The sequence below is a fragment of the Zeugodacus cucurbitae genome, chromosome 4 (genome assembly GCF_028554725.1).
Source record: "Zeugodacus cucurbitae isolate PBARC_wt_2022May chromosome 4, idZeuCucr1.2, whole genome shotgun sequence".
Classification (NCBI taxonomy): Eukaryota; Metazoa; Arthropoda; class Insecta; order Diptera; family Tephritidae; genus Zeugodacus; species Zeugodacus cucurbitae.
In genome coordinates this window covers 45,056,166-45,075,589 of record NC_071669.1, presented here as the reverse complement: position 1 = coordinate 45,075,589, position 19,424 = coordinate 45,056,166, and the positions used below count along the sequence as shown (strand labels likewise).

Sequence of the window (19,424 nt, the reverse complement as noted above, 5' to 3'; positions counted from 1 at the left end):
CCAAACTTTCTGCAGTCGTTTTTTTTAGCTACTTCCTAATACAGTCCAAAAATGAAAGAAATCGGGTCATAACCACGCCCACCTCCCATACAAAAGTTAGGTTGAAAATTCTAAAAGTGGGTTAACTCACTAACGAAAAATGTCAGAAACACTAAATTTCACATAAGAAATGGCAGATGGAAGCTGCACTCAGATTTTTTTCGCCACTTATGGGTCAAAAACCATACCTCAGGAACTACTCGATCGATTTCAATGAAACTTGGTTTGTAATAGTTTCCTTACATCCCAATGATATGTTGTGAAAATAGGCCAAATCGCTTCACAACCACGCCTACTTCCTATATACAAGAACTTTGAAGACGATCTGAATCGTTTACTTTACAATATATAAAGTAAGCACTAGTGAAGATATCGGTGCAGAACTTTGCACAAATACTATGTTTATAGTGTGGCAGCCCCATTCTAAAAATCGCCGAAATCGGACCATAGGTTTTTAAAGCCCCATATATCGAACACGAGGACCTCGGTGCTTCTAACCTAATTTTATGGTTTTCAACTTTCAATGGATTTTATACAATATATGTGATGAATATGTGGGTCAAATTGTGTATTTTATAATATAAATAAATTGCGAGAGTTTAAAATGTTCGGTTACACCCGAACTTAGCCCTTCCTTACTGGTTTTAAATTTGTTTTTGTTTAATTTCAATATGAAAATAGGTTTTTCGGTTTTATTAAAATATTAGTTAGAAATACTAAGACTTGTATTGCGACGAATCCAAAATATACCAAAAATAAAATGTCATAAAATGTCATAAAATCTCAGGCGGCCTCATTTGTTTGGCGTATACCCATTAAAATTAGTCTAATGGAGTCAAAAGTACTAGGTGGGTAATTGATAGCGTTATACATATCTTTCTAGACATAATTCGATGGACAAAAATTCATCCCAAGAATTGGGTTTTACAGTACGACGTTTTGGACTACATGGAAACCCGAATAAATCGCAAAAGCTCGCTGGGTCTCTTGAGAGTGTGTCCCACGCTAAAAATGTTAGATTAAATGTATTTTTATTAGCAACTCTTAAAACCACAAACATTTCTACAAAGAAAATAAAATTGGCTAAAATCAAGATTTGGTAAATATTGTAATTTTTATTGCGAAAATTGCTTTAATTTGTAACAATTTATAATTTTCTTTGGTGTATTGATTTAATTTAAATAAAGTACATTATAATTTTTATTTAAAGCACATTTGTTTGTATTTCCCTTAGAGAGCTCTTATTGTTGTACTATAATTTAAAACTAGTTTTCGGCACGCTTATCAAGCAATTTTCGCTAGTTGCTCACTCAAGCGCTCACAGTTGGGGAATTATATACATTTTAGCCATTCTACTCGCCACACAAGTTGCGGTGTTTGGCGGTGTTTCTTAAGTATCTTGAAGGTATGCTGTTTCTTTGGCTTTTTCATTTATTATTAGCTAATATCATTTGTTGATAGTTCTGCGTGTATGAATTGTGCTACAATAACTACTCGTATGTCTACGTGCATTCACGTAAATTAATTAAAGAATAAATAATTGACGCACATACATAGCTACGTATGTATGTATGTATGTGCGCATGTGTGTTTGTAGTTGTTAGTGAGCCATTAATTAGGCGCATGCAACCGCCTGAGCCTTCTTCTGTATCAAACAATCCAGAGCGCGTTGCACATCAACGAAAATTTCATCGGCAGAACGTTCGGCATTCAGCTGCAAGGAGATGGAAGACAAAAGAAAGAGTACAATTAGTATTAAAATTTCTAATAATAATTATAATTTCTTGCTTAAATAAATAAAAGCATTTCTTAATTTAGCAATTTATCGTCTGCCACTTACCGTTATCGTCTTCTCGACGTATTGCTCGAGAATGGCATTTGTATTTGTTCTAAAGGTGGCCAGACGAGTCTTGATGGTCTCCTCGTTGTCATCGGCACGCACTTCTGTGGAAGCAGCCGCACGTCCCATTATACGTTGGACCATAACATCCTGAAATGAAAGGAAAATACATATGTAGTACATTATTAAATAGTCTTATATTAAAAGGGTGGTTAAATATGCCTTAGAAATTAATTATTATCTTTAACCTTTTAATAAATGAAAGTTGTTTAGGCATAAAGCAAACCGAAATATTTGCTTCTAGTAGAAATTATGGATCGAAGTGGTGTAAATATTTATATATTTTATATATATAGAGTTAGAAAAAATACCCTATAGGGTTTGCTCAAATTTTTACCAACCAATATTTTGAGACGGAACATAAATCAAGACGCTTTTATTATTCTCAGGCAATCAAAAGAACGAAGTACGTCTTAACAAGATAATCTCTCGAGAGTTAGTGGTTTCAAAGCCCTACTGATTTCTAAAAGCATAGAAAATATTGTTTTTTATCGACAGGTTCACAAGTTCGAATTTTTATCCAGTTAAAGGCTGTCAACTCGCTAAATTCCTTTCATGTCGCTAAAACAACAATATATATCGCCAAACTCTCACTTTCTCTGTTAAGTGTCTAAGATACATATCTATGCCGAAACTCTTTGTTAATTGGGTACAATACAAATTTTGTCAGTAAACCTCGTAAAGATAAAGATGCATTTTGGACAAAGAAAGAATATGTGTAGCCCGAACAACAACTGCGCTGCGCAGTGCTGACTGGTCAATTCTGATATCTCTTAGAACATGATTTCAATTATAGTCCATTTAAACTTTCTGGCAAGTCAAAACATCACAGTTGAAAAGTTTGAGTTTAATAAATTAAGTTGAATTGTATTCCGAAGCTTAAACTCCTATTTAAATGCTCGAATCCGACATATCAAATAAATTTTCCGCATACAGCGAAACCACCTTGATACAATTTATCATCATCATCAACTGGCACTACAACCGGGTGTCGGTTTTGGCCTTCGCCAATCGTCTCTGCATTGCGCACGACGGCGCCAGTTGATGATTTAGAGCTTCGCCAGGTTTTCATCCACTTGATCCTTCCCAAGCTTTATGGGACGTACTATGTACATATCACCGCGAAGCTCATACAGCCCGTTATTCCAATGCATCCGGTACTCGCCTACGCCCATGCGTAACGAGCCATAAATCCATCGGAGGACTTTTCTCTCGAACTCTAATAAGAAGTGCTCATCTTTGTTGGTCATCGTCCATGCTTCCGCACCATACGTCAGGACGGGTATGATGAGTGACTTATAGAACGATACTAATCACCTTTTTTATTTTTCTTTTAACGTTAGTTATCTTACATCTCTCTAATCATTTAACTATTCCAAAACTAGTTTTTCTCTTAAGCTTCTGTTATATGACGTCACTGAAAAACTTTGCTTTCGTATCACTAAACAGAGTTCTCCTACCGTTACAATATCAAAAATATCTATCAGAACTCAGATTGCAATGAAATCAAAATGATTATATATTATACTTACATCCGAACAATCAAAATAGATAATCAGATCCGCTGGTGCAATTTGGCGTTCAAAAGCAGCGCCTTGATCCTTCTCGCGTGGGTAACTGTATACAATAAAATAAAGCGTTTAGTTATCTTACAAAATTATATGAAATGTATGTGTGTGTCACGCACCCATCAATTAGAAAGCCCTTTGAGTCGCACTTGTTATCGGCAATAGCTTTGGCGAGCAGGCACAAGACAGCTTCGTTCGGCACCAATTTACCCTCCTTCATGATAGCTTGTAATTCACGACCCTTATCAGAGCCAGAGGCCACCTGTGATATAAAAGAGAGGGTTTACATTATTAATTGGTATTTAAATTTTTTAAGTCTTCGAGCCCAGTTGTTGTTTGTTCGATTCGCAGAAAGCTGAGTTTGTAAATTAGTTCTTTTATTATATGCTATGCATAATCACCTCTGCGCGCAGTAAATCACCGGAGCTCAAGTGTGTGAATCCATATTTCTCTACAATTTTGGCACATTGTGTGCCTTTGCCGCAGCCGGGACCACCCAAAATCCAGACAACTGGTACGCCAACCTAAAAAATGAAATTACCATTAAAGTGGATGGTTATAGAGGTATAATTTTCAGTATACTATATACAAATTAATATGAATTCACACCATCAAATTACAATCACAACATAATTTCAATACCAATAATTCATTTTTTAAATATTTTTTCACATGTTTTGCAGACAAGCAGGATAAACAGGGTTGCATTTGCGAGTAAAACTGTTAAGTAATTACAAAACGACACTCGAGCAGCTAAGTTTGACTGATAAGCTCAAATATATTGCGATTAGTTCATACATTGGCTGGCTTTTAGAGAGTTTAATAAGTATTTATATATGTATGTATAGTAAGCATTTAGAAAACACTATAGACAGTTAGCTGAGTATTATGAGTTGCATTGAAGATTTCTAGATATAAAATTTGGTTTTACATAAGTATTTTGAAGCACACTAAGCAACATCCGTGCATTTTGAGTATTTTCGGAGCCAGACAATTGCTTTTTTGTTTTGATTATTCTAAATTTCCACGTTCATTCGAATTTTTCTTTAGAAGTACCATACATTACGAAACGTTTAGTTTAGACCTTTCGGTTAAATTTGATTTACTTACACCGATTTGTGCTCTTCGAAGTTCGGCGGCCTTCGATTTGTCATTGGCTTCCTTCTTCATCGCCATTTGATGACACATAAATAACTGGACGAACACATACATACAGTGTAGTTGAGACATATATGACGAGTAAATACAGTATATAACAATGTAGTCGGTGTACTGACGCACACATATTTATTTCATGAAAATATATTTATTTAATTTAAATACTACTTAACTCGAATTGTAATTTAGAGCACAGCGGGATTAGTGGCGATTTTATATAAAACAAAAGAATTATGTTTTTAACATGAATTTAGCGGAATTAATAGATATCAGAAATAAATAGTCGAATATTTTACAATTTTTTTTTGGGATTTATAAATAATAATCTTATCGAAAAGTTATACTACAAAGTAAAATACTTTCACTTCAAATGTGCTAATCTAATCGTCATAGTTCATAAATCACTCATCGGGAAATACACTGAAATTCGCTTAAAAATAATATAAACAATGGCAGTTTATCTCAGGAATATCAATTCAAAAAAAAAAAATCAAAAAATCGAAAATATCAATTCAAAATTTTTCAGCAACACTATAGAAATAAATCATTAGTTATAGACAAAATCGGTCTATTGATCAAAACTGCTTCAGTGAGATATCTCGAAACTTCTGTACTAAAAATGAGGGCTTACAAAAATATGGAAATTGGTGTGGTAGCGGCCGAAAAAATTGGAGATATGGGTCCACAATTACATCCACTTCCCATATAATCATTTGGCTTGCCAATGACTAACTCACGAAATAAGAAAGTTATTACCCTTTAGACGAGTCTTTATCAGATTTGACACAATCAGTATATACATTCCATTATTCTCCATATTGAATATGTAGACTTCTATACATTTGGTTATAAAGAGTGATCTACTTTGAGGTTCCCTACTTGTTTAAAGCAAAATACACAGAAAATTTAAATTTAATAGGGAATGTTTATAATCATACGAAAGAACATTCTTTGTCCGCGGCTACGCCACAGATGGTCTATCCGTTGAGTTCAATTTCGATGATTCGTTTGAGCATTTCGACTGGTAACTGGCGAAAGACACGCGTCATGTTTTGCTCCGAGGCCTGAGTCTGCATAGATTTTAGACTTTACATATCCCCACAAGAAAAAGTCTAACGGTGTGATATCACACGATCTTGGTTGCCAAAAAGTGAAATTATCTGCTCTCCGAAGTATTCTCGCAATAAATTCATTGACTGATGCGATGTGTGAGAAGTGGCCCGTCTTGTTGAGACCAAATGTCGCCGAGATCACGAGCTACAATTTCATGCATCAAATAGTCGGTTATCATGGCCCGGCTTCATTTTTAAAGAAATATGGACCGATGGTTCCACCGATCCACAAACCACACCAAAACCATTGTTTTTTTCTGGAAGAAATGGCAGCTTTTGAAACTCTTCAGATTGCTCTTCGCCGAGCAGCTACAGTTCTTGCACACGCTATATTTTGTACTATTGAAAAAAGTACCTCTACTTGGATGACCCGTTACTTCTATGTATTTGGTTACAATTACATTATGAAAAAATATTATACAGATTTTAAGATCTAACTGTTTTGTTTAGAACATTGGGATCGGATCACGTATACATTGAGAAAAATATATTTTTTCTTATAACAGCCTTAATAATTCAAGTATGCATTACATATTAATTTCTATAGCTATGAATCCCCGCTTAATTTATACCTTTACAGCTAAAAATGTATTTTAACAAATCAACTTAAGAATTTAAATAAATTCCATAATTCCACGTTTTTGTTTGTATTATCGCAGAGTAATTAATTTTGAAGATGAATGACTTGCAAGCCTCCATATATAAGAAAAATTCTTCAAAACAAATTATATTGAACAAAACCTATTAATTAAAAAAATGCAAGTCAGCGCGCATTTTCAACAAGAAATATATTCACTAAAAAAATTAATTATGTACAACATTAAATACATAATAAAAAATGTGTCATTCTTAACAATTTCCAAGTAGCTTTAACAAGTGGCAAAACATATTTTTTTCTCACACGCATCATTTAGCGCTGGCAAAGTGCCCTGTCTGGTAGTTTTTAAAGTGCGCACGAGCTCTCTACACTCTACAAGCAATGCTCGCGTATGAATTGTCTGATGATTATTGATTACACAAGTATTCGAAATTGTGGAAAAGTATGCGTGAGAAAATCACTAATAAGAAATTTCTTGTTGCCGTGACGTCTTTATAATCACTTTGAACTTTTTGAAGAACTTTTACTTGACCTTCAGAATTTTTTCTTAATGGGTAGTTTTATATTTAGCTGCAGCCGTGAGAGCTGAAACACTTGTTTGTGGGTACAATTTTTCGAATACAAAAAAGGAGGAGAAATGTTTAAATATAAATCGTTTTTTAATATTTATGAATGAAATATTCGGCACGTGCAAGGAAGGTGGTTTATTTTCTCCACGGTTTTCCAATTTTTTTTATTGAAGTACATATGTATGTATATTACAAATCTCACATTACGAAAGGTAGGCGTGGTTGTGAGTCAACGGCGTTTATTTTTAGCTCAATCACTTGATTTTCATGACTACTTGTAAACGTTTTCTTTAAGTAAAAAGTGGAATTCCTTTTAACGGTCTGGCAGATTAATTTCAAGAGACTTTTATATAGAACAGCCTGCTTATAGAAAAGTCAGTATCATCGATTAAGATCGATTAGTCAATGAAACATGGGTGATAGAAAAAACGTCAAGATAAACTATTTACTTTTAAGCTTTTTCAAAAGCTTAATTGGAGTAGGGGTCGAAGATTTATTAGGAATTGTGAAACTATTTTTCAACATTTTTTGGACTATTGATAGTTATTATCGATAATAAGATTTTCAAATTCATCAAAATCATATGATGGGATGGGATTCTATATTTTGTTTTAATTTAATCATTATTATATAACTAATAGCAGAAAATCACGGGTCGTACGAATGACGTGAACCAACAAATTCATCCATTTTAGTAAATCACATTTTCACTCCATTTTATGATTGATTGACGATTTTATCTGATTTATCTGCCCATTTGTAATTAGCTGTCAAAATATTGCAACCGTAAAAATAATATAATAATAATATATACATATACAGTTGTGTTCAAAATAATAAAAGTGCATGTGTTAGATTCTTCTCAGTGAAATTGGAAAAGAGACGAAATATGTTATGGACAGATGAAAGTAAAGTCGTTCTCTTTGGAGGCACAGGTTCACGACAGTATGTGCATCATCCACGGAAGACTGAATACCACCCTAGACACGTTAACGATAAAACATCGAGGGTAAAAATAAAAATATTAGTTTGGGCTTGTCTTTTATTTTTATGGTGCTGGGCTCATATATCGTATTTACACTGACATGTATCAAAATGTCTACTTTGAAATTTTGAATAACACAATGTTACCTTACTAAGTACGAAATGCTTCTGAAATGGGTCTTCCAGCATGATAATGACCCGAAACATATAAGTCGGCTAGCCTAAGAGCGGTTTAGGATTAAGGCAGTTGTCTGCTTTACAGGCTTCAAAAAATCGATTTTTTTGTTTTGTTTTAAATCTCTTCCAAAACTATCCAAGAATATGTCTTTAAAATTCCAGAGGCCAATTCGACATATTTTCGAAGCTAGAGCAGTTTTAGTGGCCGATCGTCGAGCAGGTGTAAATGCGAATCCGAAAACTTTAAAGCGCTTTTTCTCGAGTTTTCATTTTCACAAGTGTTAGAAAATTATCTTCTATTTGAACTAAAAAAGTTGGACAAAAGTATTATTTAAACTACTTGTTTTGTAACTTAAAGTCTATTTTTTTCTTAAAAAATTGCAAATAAAAACAATTTTTTTAGTCTTTTAAAGCAGACTACTGCCTTAAGGTTATGCCTTGGTCTGCGCAATGGTCCGACCTCAAATCCATAGATAACCTATGGGGTGACATTCAGAAAATCCAAACCAGGCCACAATCGCGAACTTAGGTTAATAAAATACCTAAAATCCGTTATGAAGGCCTAGGCAGTTTTATTTAATAGGTGCTTTTCGACTAAATACTGAACCCCATTTCTTAGTATCTTTACATAATTTTTAGATTTACCTATGTTTCAGGTACTTACAGATATACAGATGTGAAATACTAGATATTATAGTATTTTATTGGCAACAACGAATTTTCAAGTTATTTTAGTAAATTTATGTTCGCACTTAATTTCAACACAGAAAAAAATTAATAAACTTTTTATAAAAAATTCAAATATTGACTTCTTAGCACTATTATTATTTTGAACACAGCTGTATATATGTAAGGCTCTATGTATATGGAAGAGATACACGATAAGAGAAATGTGTGAAATCACAAAGTGTAAATAGAGAGGAACGCGCTGACTTGACCGCCAAAGTTGTCAATTATGACATTGAGCGATTTGTAGTCTGAGATAATTGCGCGTAAAATTGTCAGACAGAAATTCATTGTCGAAAGCAAACATGAATTTAAAAATAAAGTCAGAAAAAAATAAAAATAAAAACAAAAATAAATTACAACCAAACGAAAAAAAGGCAGCAAAAAATTTGAAAAGTTTATAAATACAAGAGGCTCGCTGTCGAAAATTTGCGTGTAATGCAATTGTGCCACTCGTGCCACTCATTCACATTAAACAGCGCTAAAAATGTGCAAACAATTACTGTTTACTATTTGTTTGAAAAGAAAAAAAAAAATAATAACAACAACACACTAAAAGAGCTAAAAGAGTTAAAACGATAAACAACAAGCGAACTGTGAACTCGCGCTCAACGCGCCGTGAATGATAATTTATACGCGAAGTGGCAACTGAAACAAATTTATTGTATTTATTATGCTAATTTGTACATTAAACACACACACATATGGGCACATAGAGTCAAATATATTTTTAAACCCACACATTCTTTTATTTATTAGTTGTTTTGTTGATATTCCAGTAGCATTTTTAGTTTCGACTCTTCCTATTGTCACTTAACATGCATTTGACAGTTGTTAATGGCTAATGTCATAACAACAATGTGCCGAAATACACGATTATAAAAGCGTAATTAACGAGTAAATGATTACATTGTGATTTTAATGAATTTGATTTGATAAGGAGTAAGAAGAAAAAGTCTATAATATTTTGTAGAAATGTTTTATTTACATATGTACATATATAATATAAATAGATATTTTAAACGTAGGAAGGAAGTTAGTTAAAAGTTTCCAAAAAAATTGTTTAAGCTTGCCAGAATTGAAAAAAATTTATGTTTTGCTGCAAAAGGTGGTGGTAAATGGGCTTTTCGAAATCATATTTAAAACATAATGGCAATCCTTTACATATATTTATAATAGAGCTAAATTCTTTACCATTACATTCAATTATTTGCGTTTTATTCCTACTTGAATACATATGTCTAAAAGACACGCTTTAGTTATTTTATTGTATATAAATAGAATAGGTTAGTCCCTCTCAAACTCAGAACAGAATTGGAAATATGGAAAAAACTTTTTATTTTCCCTTCATAACTATATCCACAATTCTTTAATTATCGCTTCAATATGAACCCAGGACATAGCAATGCTCCTCTGCTCAATTAATCTATAATAATTTGTTATGGCTGCTAAAATAATAAGACCGTAAATTTCTAAATCCAATTTAACCTTCACTTGCGAATTCACACCAAAATATTTACACTTGAAGCTTAATAAATAAATATGTTATTAAATTAAGTGTAATAAGAGTTCAAATTCCGAGTTGCTAAACATTTTCGAAAATCGCGCATTCATGTGAAACAAACAATAATTTTGACCCGCTGTTTGATAAATTCATTCAATAAGAAAGAAATTTTTCAATTAAGAAACATTGTTTTCTTTCAAAATAAAGGCAAAGTGGGGGTCAAACGAATGGAAGGGTGCTTGAAAGACATCTATAAAGCTATATTAATGCATATATAATTTATATAATACATACTCAATAATGTATGAATACTCTAAGTAGTAAGTTAAGTTCCTTTTTCTCTTAAATATATAATTATGTATTATACTTAGCTGAGATAATAAAAATTGCAATTTTGTATTTGTCAAATATTTTCTAAAAATCATATAAATCACTACTAAACTATTCAAAAACTATTCGAGAATATAAATATACAAATGTATAACTGTTTGTTTGTTCATATTAAATTTGCTAAACATTTAATTTAAATTCTATATTGCATATTTGAGTGGCACGATCGCCAAATAACAACAAAAATTTTGCTGGCAACCTATAGGTTTCTAGGAATTAAAAATATTTAGTATGCAAAATTGCTTTAAATCATTAGAAGCTTAAGTGAGAAGGCGGAATATATACGTATTTATATTATATATGTAAATGAAATCAGCCATTGTGAAGGGAATGCACCCACAACAGACTGAAGGTAAAGGCGAAGGCAAACTTTTCAATATCAAAATTTGTTTGGTATTTTCTTGCGATTTTACGGTTTGTGTGTAAAATTTTTTCTCCTTGCTCTCTCTCTCTCTCATTTCCGGCGTACATATATTTAGCAAAGGAAATATATAAGACAAATAATTACGATCTTACGGTATTTATGAAGTGTAAATTAAATTTAAAAAATTGCAAGAAATTCGGCTTCAGCTTTCAGAAAATATTTTTTTTTGAAAGCAATACATATGTTAAAAAAGTAATTAAAATGGATAAATATTACAACAATAACATTATGGACCTCAAACTAAGGATTTAAAAAAAAATATATATATAATATTCATGGAATGTGTTGCCACCTGTTAACAATTTGGCTGATACAAAATGGGAACTGTTGGAATATGGGGATCACCAACTAAGCAGCTTTTAGAGAGATTCCTATAGCAGATTTTTTGAGAGATGTTTCCATCTGTTTCGAAATTTAATTTAACTAAAAATTAATTCAATATTGGAATACTGATTTGAGAAATAATTTTATTTATTTATTTATAAATATTTTTACTAGAATAATTCTTATAATATGACGAATGATATAGTAATTGTATGTAATTTTTTTATGCAAATGTGGTGCTCTTCTTATTGAAAGGACTTCCCTAGAGAAATCTCTCTTCTGTTGTGATTTTTATTGATTTTTATAAACTGTACATTTTCATACAAATTCATCACGAAATCACTTGAAAAATACAAACACATCTAGGTGTGAAATCCGCAGAAATAATAAACATAAACGAACAAACCACAATAATCAAATACAATGATTTGTTTATAATTTGTTTGAAAAGCGTTCATCTGTTTGAAAAATAAATGTACATATACATGAGCGATTGCCTGAATGCCTCATAGAAATTACAAGATCACAAAAACCACAAATGTAGATAATAGAGTAATTTTCAAAACTACAAAATTTGAAGTTATAACACATAATTTTAAACAATAAATTTTATAATTAAAATGCACTCTAAAGAATTTATTAAATTTGAGTTAAGTTTCTTTACGAATACATATATTGTGGCAATATGCTGATATATTCATATAAATATAGCTACTTATTTCAGCTAATAATGCTGTTCATCATCATTATGATGATTTCGATGATTGGCACAACTATAAAGCAAACAAAATAATAATAATACAGAAACTAATGATTGAATGTAAAATTTTGAATACCATTTTGCATTTCAAAATTTAATTTTTGGTTTTTATTTTTATTTTTTTTCATTTTTCATTTTGCTTTTAATTTTGTATAAACAAACAAATAGTACTTTCTTAGTACTTAGTATAGAGGAAACTTTTCGTTTTTGGCATCTGTTACATGAACCTAGAGGCAAATATGTATTATTATTTACATTGTTTACACGATCAAGTGTGTCTTCAAGGTAAAAATAAGCATACCACGTCAAGCAGAGGGAACTTTATTTGCATAATTGCAAAATCGCAGTAATAAAATGTGATTTTCATTTTCCCTTTTGAACGTAGATTGTGCCAACAACGGAAAACTAGTGTTCGCAAATGGAATTGCAGCAATAATTTTGCAATTTTTTGCGCAATAAAGAGGAATAAAAATTTACTATTTTATTGGTACAGAGAATATTGCGGTAAGAATGTGTGGTACGGAATTACTAACTATATATACATATATCATATGGTAAAATATAGCGGTCCAATTAGCAGATAATGTGAAACTTTCCAGTGAATAGTTAAAATTGGAAAACTCTGTTAACGGATCTACGATATTAGAAGTTTCTTCGATAACTTAATTAAATTTCTATTTTCAATCTCTCGAAAAATGATTCGTTTGTAAACAGACGACAATTTTCCATACCCTATGCTATCCTTTTGTTATTTCAGCAAACTAGCTGGCGAACTTCCGGCGGATATTAAGGACGACACTCGGAGTACGCAATAAAAACAGAACAATAGAAATAGAACAGGATTGGTAGAAGTATAGATTAGATAGAGTTTGGTTCGGAGTTATTACATCCATTTATTTCGCAGTAAATTGTTATTATTTTGGAAACTTTCAAACAATATAGAAATTTTTCTATAATCATTAATGCATAGAATATTTCGCTCTACTTATAAAATAAAAACCATATGTTTTTTTTTTGTTTCCTCGATAGTATAGTGATCAGTATTTCTATTAAAAAAATAGTTTCACCCATAATTCACTTGACACCCACACAATTTAGCGTGTTCGCTATGTATATTTTCCTTCGATTTATTCACGTCACACACTAACAATGAACAGAAATTCGGATAGATTAAAATATACTGCTCTTAATTTATTATAGTTTATAAAAAATGTTCCACGCACATTCAATATATAACAACATAGAAGATCACATGATTATTAAAAGAAAATATATATTTACTCATTAATTTCTCATTGAATCAGCATTATCATCACAAATCTTTCTTTTAAAATTATCACACAAAAAGTTAAAATCACACTAATTTATAGAATATATTTTTTATGAAACAACTCGAGTATTATTTTAATTAAACTGTAAATCAGCTGATTACCCACGCACCTCTAATTTAAGTAAAACTGCACATTCACCGCGAATTGCTCGATTATCAGCGACTTTCAGTCATAACTAAGCGCCACTTACGAATGCGGTGACTCAAAAAAGTCGCTGTGTTTTTGTTTACTTTTCTAGAATGAAATGAAAAAATGCTGAATAACCAAAAAATTATGTATATTTACCAACAAAGCTCGCTTGCCGGCTTACGAATAAGCAGCTGAACGTGCGGTCGGGAGATCGCGGCCGAACATATGACTGCTTTGCTAATGCAACGCAATAAAACCACTAAATCCAAATGTGGAATAGTGTTGTTGGTGGCGCGACATCACCATGACACTTTCGACTTGGAGTTGGTAACAGCTTGGAATGACTATTGGCTTTTGGCACAGCCAACCAACTAACTAACGGTTGCTTTATAGCTGATTCGCAATTAGCGCATACCCACTAATTTATGCAAAAAATAACAAAACAAAAACAGCAAAATCGAAAAGCCCCGATTATTTAAAAGGCAGCACTTTGACGTCAAAACTCCTGGAATGTGGGCAATCCACTTCAGTTTTTTTTGCGCTAAACAGTAAACCAAACAATCAATTGCCCCTTTCTCTGCGAATTCATTTCTCATCCCAATTGCGTTATATTGTTGTTATGTTATTTATTAATTTGTATTCTTTGATCGTTTTTTGGTAGACTATTTTCATATGTAAATCGCTACTAATAACAATAAAGAGAGAAATATGCGAGAGGAACGGGTAAAAAATGATTTGGAATTTTGGAAAGCACGGATTTGTTGTTTAGATGACGAGCTAACTGGTTGGAAGTTAAGTTTTGTTGCGTATTGGCGGACGACTACGCTGGATTTGTTTGTTTTCTTTCCATTTATGAACTATAAATATTAAATCAATTTTTTATACCGTATACTTGGGCGCTCTTTATATAATTTAAATCTTATTTGTTTATTTTGGTTCGTTGCGATTGTCAGGTAGTCCAGCTGATCTTCGCTTTTGTATATGGGCAACATTTTGATCAAGATATTTGCAGTTACATATACTTTATTGTAACAGACATTTAATTGGTTCGAGCCAAGTCGAATTCATACGAGTTTGTGCTATTAAAGCAGCAGCTGATTGTTTGGTGCCCAAAAGTAAAATAATTTTTCTTTTGCTGTCACATATTAGAGAAAAAGAGATTTCGATAGACGCAGTCGAAAGCCAGCGGTGTGAAGTATATTAAATTATAATAACAACAAATCTTAAAGCTCGGAGTAGAAATGCCAAATAAAATCTATAAACCGAAAGAGACATTCCTCAATTAGAATTTAATAGTCATGAGAATTGAAGAGGAGAGTGCAGAAAATTAGTAATTTGGTTTTAAATAAAGTAAAAGATTATATTTTCATAACGGAACGGAACGGAATGTAATGGAATAGACCACGGAACACCTTCATGTTTCCCATCAAGTAGAACAAATTTTCAAACATGGTGATTGTAACTTAATTGTTTCGGGCTTGGTGGAACTTGAGACCATTAAGATTTTTGAGAAATAGTAAAGATAGAATCACAAAGCGAAGTATGAATATTTTCAGAATTTTGTTGAAAATTTCCTCGGCCTGAACTTGAACGGTTCTTGATGTGATCACTGCAACAATCATACGATTTTAGAACTGTACTTTCTGAGGAGTAGACTTCCAATAGCTTAATAGCTTTCACAAACTTCAAACACCGATCTCCGGAAATTATAAACAACATATATCGAACATCTAAAATGTGACACCTTACAACAAATAAATCAGTTGACCGAAGCTTATCTGAACTGAGCATTTTTTTTTAGCAATTTTAGTAACAAAATAATGAATATACGAAATTTTCAAGAGATATCTGATTGCCCTCCCCCCTGTCTGTGGTTTGAAAATTTTCGAAAGTGCTACATTACAATTTAAGATTGGTTTAAAATCTTTGCGACGAAATCTTTGCTAAAATACTATTATTTATAAATATGCAACAATAAATAAACTCTCCACATTAGGAATTACATACAAAATATTATTTAATATAAAACTTCGCATAAAAATTAAAACTTTCGGCATGGAAAATAGACGACCTTGTCCTTCTTTAGTTGTTTTCATATTTATGCAACGATATGATTAAAATGAACATATGTATTTAGTATTTGTGCATATCACTTGAATAAAAAATGAATAGCCAACTTCCAAAGAAAACGTGTTAAAAAGATTACCTTATCATATCGATCGATAAAAGAAAAATGTAACAAAGTTCAAGCAATGCAATTATATTTGATGGCTATTTAAAAAATTATAGCACTGCTTGATTTCGTAATATAAACAATAAAATGTTGAGTACATTATTTTAAGGTAATTGCTTGCACGAGCAGAGAGCAACAATTTTATATTTTGATTTCTTTACTACACACAAACATACAGTCATTTATAGTCGTGCATTCTTAGTTATTTCTACAGCGTGACGATTGCGATTAGGGTCAAGGTCGTCTTCAATAGCGGCCGATGAACGCGCGTAGCGGAGAGAAGAAGTCACTTTTATTTTAGCACGCTACTGCTCAATGATACTTTCTACGCTTTCTTCACAGAAACCAACCCCAACCTACTCACACCAAACGTTTATGTAAAATCCAATAATGAATCACAGTTCACTTTAGTAGGACAATGTCAAATCAAACGGGGTTAAAAGGAAGGAGTATTGTGTTGCCAAAGGTTAAGCTTTTTTCACTTGATAAACCAGCGAAAAAGAATCCAAAGTTTTGCATGAGTTGCAAGACTACACAAATTCACTTGGTTCACACTTACCATGATGATTAAATGTAGTTTTTGTGATTTGCGTGTGGTTTGAGTAATAGTTCACTAATGTTTATGTACGCTTTTGGAATTTCGGCTGCTCAGCTGTTGCTCCTCAACGCTAGGTAATAGTTTTATGATTTCAACGAACGAATTCCTCTGCGGCTGCGAGTGCCAATTGCAAATATTATCTGCTATATTCACGCAAATTTTCCGCTTCTGGCGAGAATTGGTACCCAGTTGGTTAAGCCGAATACTACAGGCACTTGCGCTCACGACGAATGTTTGAAAATGACTAAAACTTTGTGTACCTGCACACCACTGTTGCAAGAAAATACACGAGCTTATGCGTCTATTTGTTTATTTGCGGCGCACGAACGAATTTCGTTAATTTTCAGCCCACGCGAATGAAGAAAATTCGCAGTGCCCAAGGAGATCGTGTCGGAAATAATAATAATTGTTATTATTTTTGGTTTTTTTGGAGCAACTGACAAGTTTGCCAAAATTTAATAGTTTCTGAACGGAAATAGAAATAAATAGTGTTGAATGACATTACAATCGTTGCCAGTTATGTTGTTTAAATAAATAGTTGAAAAGGTTAAAGATATTTGCAGCATAAATAATTACAAAAAATTAATATTTTTTTAGTTACAAAATTACTATATTTCTTAAAACTTTTATAAAATATTTTTTAAAATCTAATAAATGCATATATAATTTCCGCTTTTCAAAATACAACCTTGCCATTTAGCTAATTAATATCGAAATCCTGTGGATATGACTACATCTTTGATCAACGCTCTTCTTGTAAACCCTGAACTGGAAATGTTGATAACTTTCCAAATACAAATTAAAAAAAAAAAACAAAAAAATATAAACAAACCATTTGAGCACACAACAAAACTTAATTTGCTAAATTATTAACAAAAAAAGTTAGCAAAATTTCTGAAATTTTCATAAAATAAATACAACAAATTAATAATAAAATTAGAACAAATTATAAAAATATAGTGTATTCGAAAAAACCTGTTAGCAGGAAAAAGTTTTTTATTTTTCAAAATGCAACTCTGTCGCACAGCTGATAATGGCAACAACTCTAGTAAAATTTGGCGGGGTAGTTGCCTTTTCCCACCGGAAATAGTGATAATTAGAGAGAATGCAAAAATCAAAAATTCGAAAAATTAAGTGAAAAAATCATTGTTAAAGTGCTTAACTTGTGGATTTGTATTAATAAAGTGTTTTGCTGATTTATAAACTATACAAAAAGTTATCCAGCAGCATATTTACATCAAGCAACATCAAGGTTAGATTTTTTTTAAAAACTGTTAACAAAGCTTACAACTAAATACAATATACAATTAAATTATGCACATTCACACTAAACTCAACACAATTCAACTAAAATAATACATAAACGCTTGTATTTGCTTAGATTCGCCCACCGAGACTACTAAAAGCGGCACTGGATATTTTTGCAAATTGTAGGTGTTCGTGATTTCTGCATGTGTAGGGAAGGGCTCGTGTACACCTAGTATCAGTAAACGAAAAGTTGGTGGCTTTGGTGTTCTCTTTTTAAATCCATCATTATGCAGGTACAAATCGAAAGCTATGTGTAAAGTGCGCACCTCCTCCTCCGTGTTTGTAGCGGCATCTGCCATTTGAATTATATCGAATTTGGCGAATGTTTCTTGAAATTGTCTGTATTCCGGTTCATCTTTGAGACAATCCAGAAAACTTTTTTGACTAGACGCTACCTCCAGACATCTACGTTTTGTCTCATTGGGATTTTCTGCTTCAACAGTTGTCGTTTTTCGTTTGCCAGTAGATATGACTTTTCCATCGAAATTTATTGATGTTGAAACTGTTTCACTTAATTGTTTTGGTTCGCTGGTCTGCTGTTTGGTTATGCATTCCTTAATGCATTTCATTTGCTTTTTAACTTTTACAAAATGTGGGGACTTCTTTACATTTTCGGGTATTGCACGATTATTAATTACATTCAACGCCAGTGCCCAAGCACAATCCTCTTCGGTTGGTTCGATGTTATCGTAGTAAGGAATATTTTGATGGCGCACCAAAATGTAACCAATGCGTGTGAGATGCGCATAAACCAGATATTCATTGCATTTCGCAGTAGACTCCTCACCCAAAAGCAATAAATAAGCTTGTTCAACTGACATTATCATTGTATGGTACTCCAATTGCAGACGATTCTGTAAACGCCAAAATTTATTATTTACCATTTTTTTATTAAAAGGACAAAACATACCATTTCTAAAAGAAAGAGCGCCTCATAATATTCCAAATATAAGCGACCGCCATGACTATAACCAAAATTTCCAAATTTACCATCTTTGCGTAGCACGTGCACTGCCTTTTCATCCGGATCCCAAGTAGCCAGCGCTCGTCCGCCTAAACGGTCAATGCGTGGCATGGAAAGTTGCTTGCGTAAATCGTCTAAGGTTAAAATAATAATATTTTATATTGTTCCTTGAACAATTGGAGTCACTTTAAAATACCATAAAGTTTATTTAGTTCAAGTGCTTCCTCTACTGTGCCTTCGGGCACTGTTCGTTTAAGTCCAGATTGAGAATGTTTATCAACTTTAGCAGCAGACATTGTTCTTATTTATTTACGCGTAATGTTCCAAATATTATTCGCTATTTCTAATTGTAAATTTTAATAATTAAATTATTATTTGAGGAAAAGACCTTAACAAAACAAAAATGATAAATTTGTGCTAAGGCGAATCGAAGGGTGGTGTTGCCGTACGCATGGAGTGTCTATAAACTAAAATACTGAATTTATTAGCTTTAAATCTCTCAATTTATTTGTAAAATATTGCATAGTCGAAAAATATAACAAGTCGCGACAAATGTAATATAATCTTTTTGTTTATAAATGAGAAATATTAATATATTTTGTGCTGAGATTTTTATACAGCATATATT

General features: G+C 32.2%; 2 protein-coding genes and 1 long non-coding RNA gene across 4 annotated transcripts in view; 1 reads left to right on the top strand and 2 right to left on the bottom strand.

The window, feature by feature from the left end:
• LOC128921321 (uncharacterized) overlaps positions 1 to 1,593 on the top strand; it is a 45,998-nt gene extending 44,405 nt beyond the window's left edge. Inside the window, exon 2 of the long non-coding RNA XR_008470773.1 lies at positions 923 to 1,593. This is a non-coding gene — a long non-coding RNA (uncharacterized LOC128921321). The remainder of the gene's footprint in view (positions 1 to 922) is intronic.
• Positions 1,129 to 16,924, bottom strand: LOC105221096 (adenylate kinase isoenzyme 1). Of its 2 annotated transcripts, XM_011197782.3 has the most exons (7): positions 16,486 to 16,924; positions 4,618 to 4,701; positions 3,909 to 4,031; positions 3,627 to 3,769; positions 3,472 to 3,556; positions 1,880 to 2,029; positions 1,129 to 1,753 (listed from the first exon to the last, which is right to left on the bottom strand). In XM_011197782.3, exons 1-7 carry the CDS (start codon positions 16,486 to 16,488, stop codon positions 1,655 to 1,657), a joined length of 687 nt encoding a protein of 228 aa, XP_011196084.1. In that variant the 5' UTR covers positions 16,489 to 16,924; the 3' UTR covers positions 1,129 to 1,654. The 2 variants fall into 2 exon arrangements, with proteins under 2 accessions (XP_011196084.1, XP_011196085.1); XM_011197783.3 differs by lacking the exon at positions 4,618 to 4,701 and having other exon boundaries at positions 16,486 to 16,912.
• On the bottom strand, positions 16,605 to 19,223 carry LOC105221095 (uncharacterized). The gene is made up of 3 exons (XM_011197781.3): positions 18,993 to 19,223; positions 18,743 to 18,930; positions 16,605 to 18,686 (listed from the first exon to the last, which is right to left on the bottom strand). The coding sequence occupies exons 1-3, from the start codon at positions 19,090 to 19,092 to the stop codon at positions 17,868 to 17,870; spliced, it is 1,107 nt and encodes a 368-aa protein (XP_011196083.1). The 5' UTR covers positions 19,093 to 19,223; the 3' UTR covers positions 16,605 to 17,867.
• Between the last annotated feature and the right edge of the window lie 201 nt (positions 19,224 to 19,424).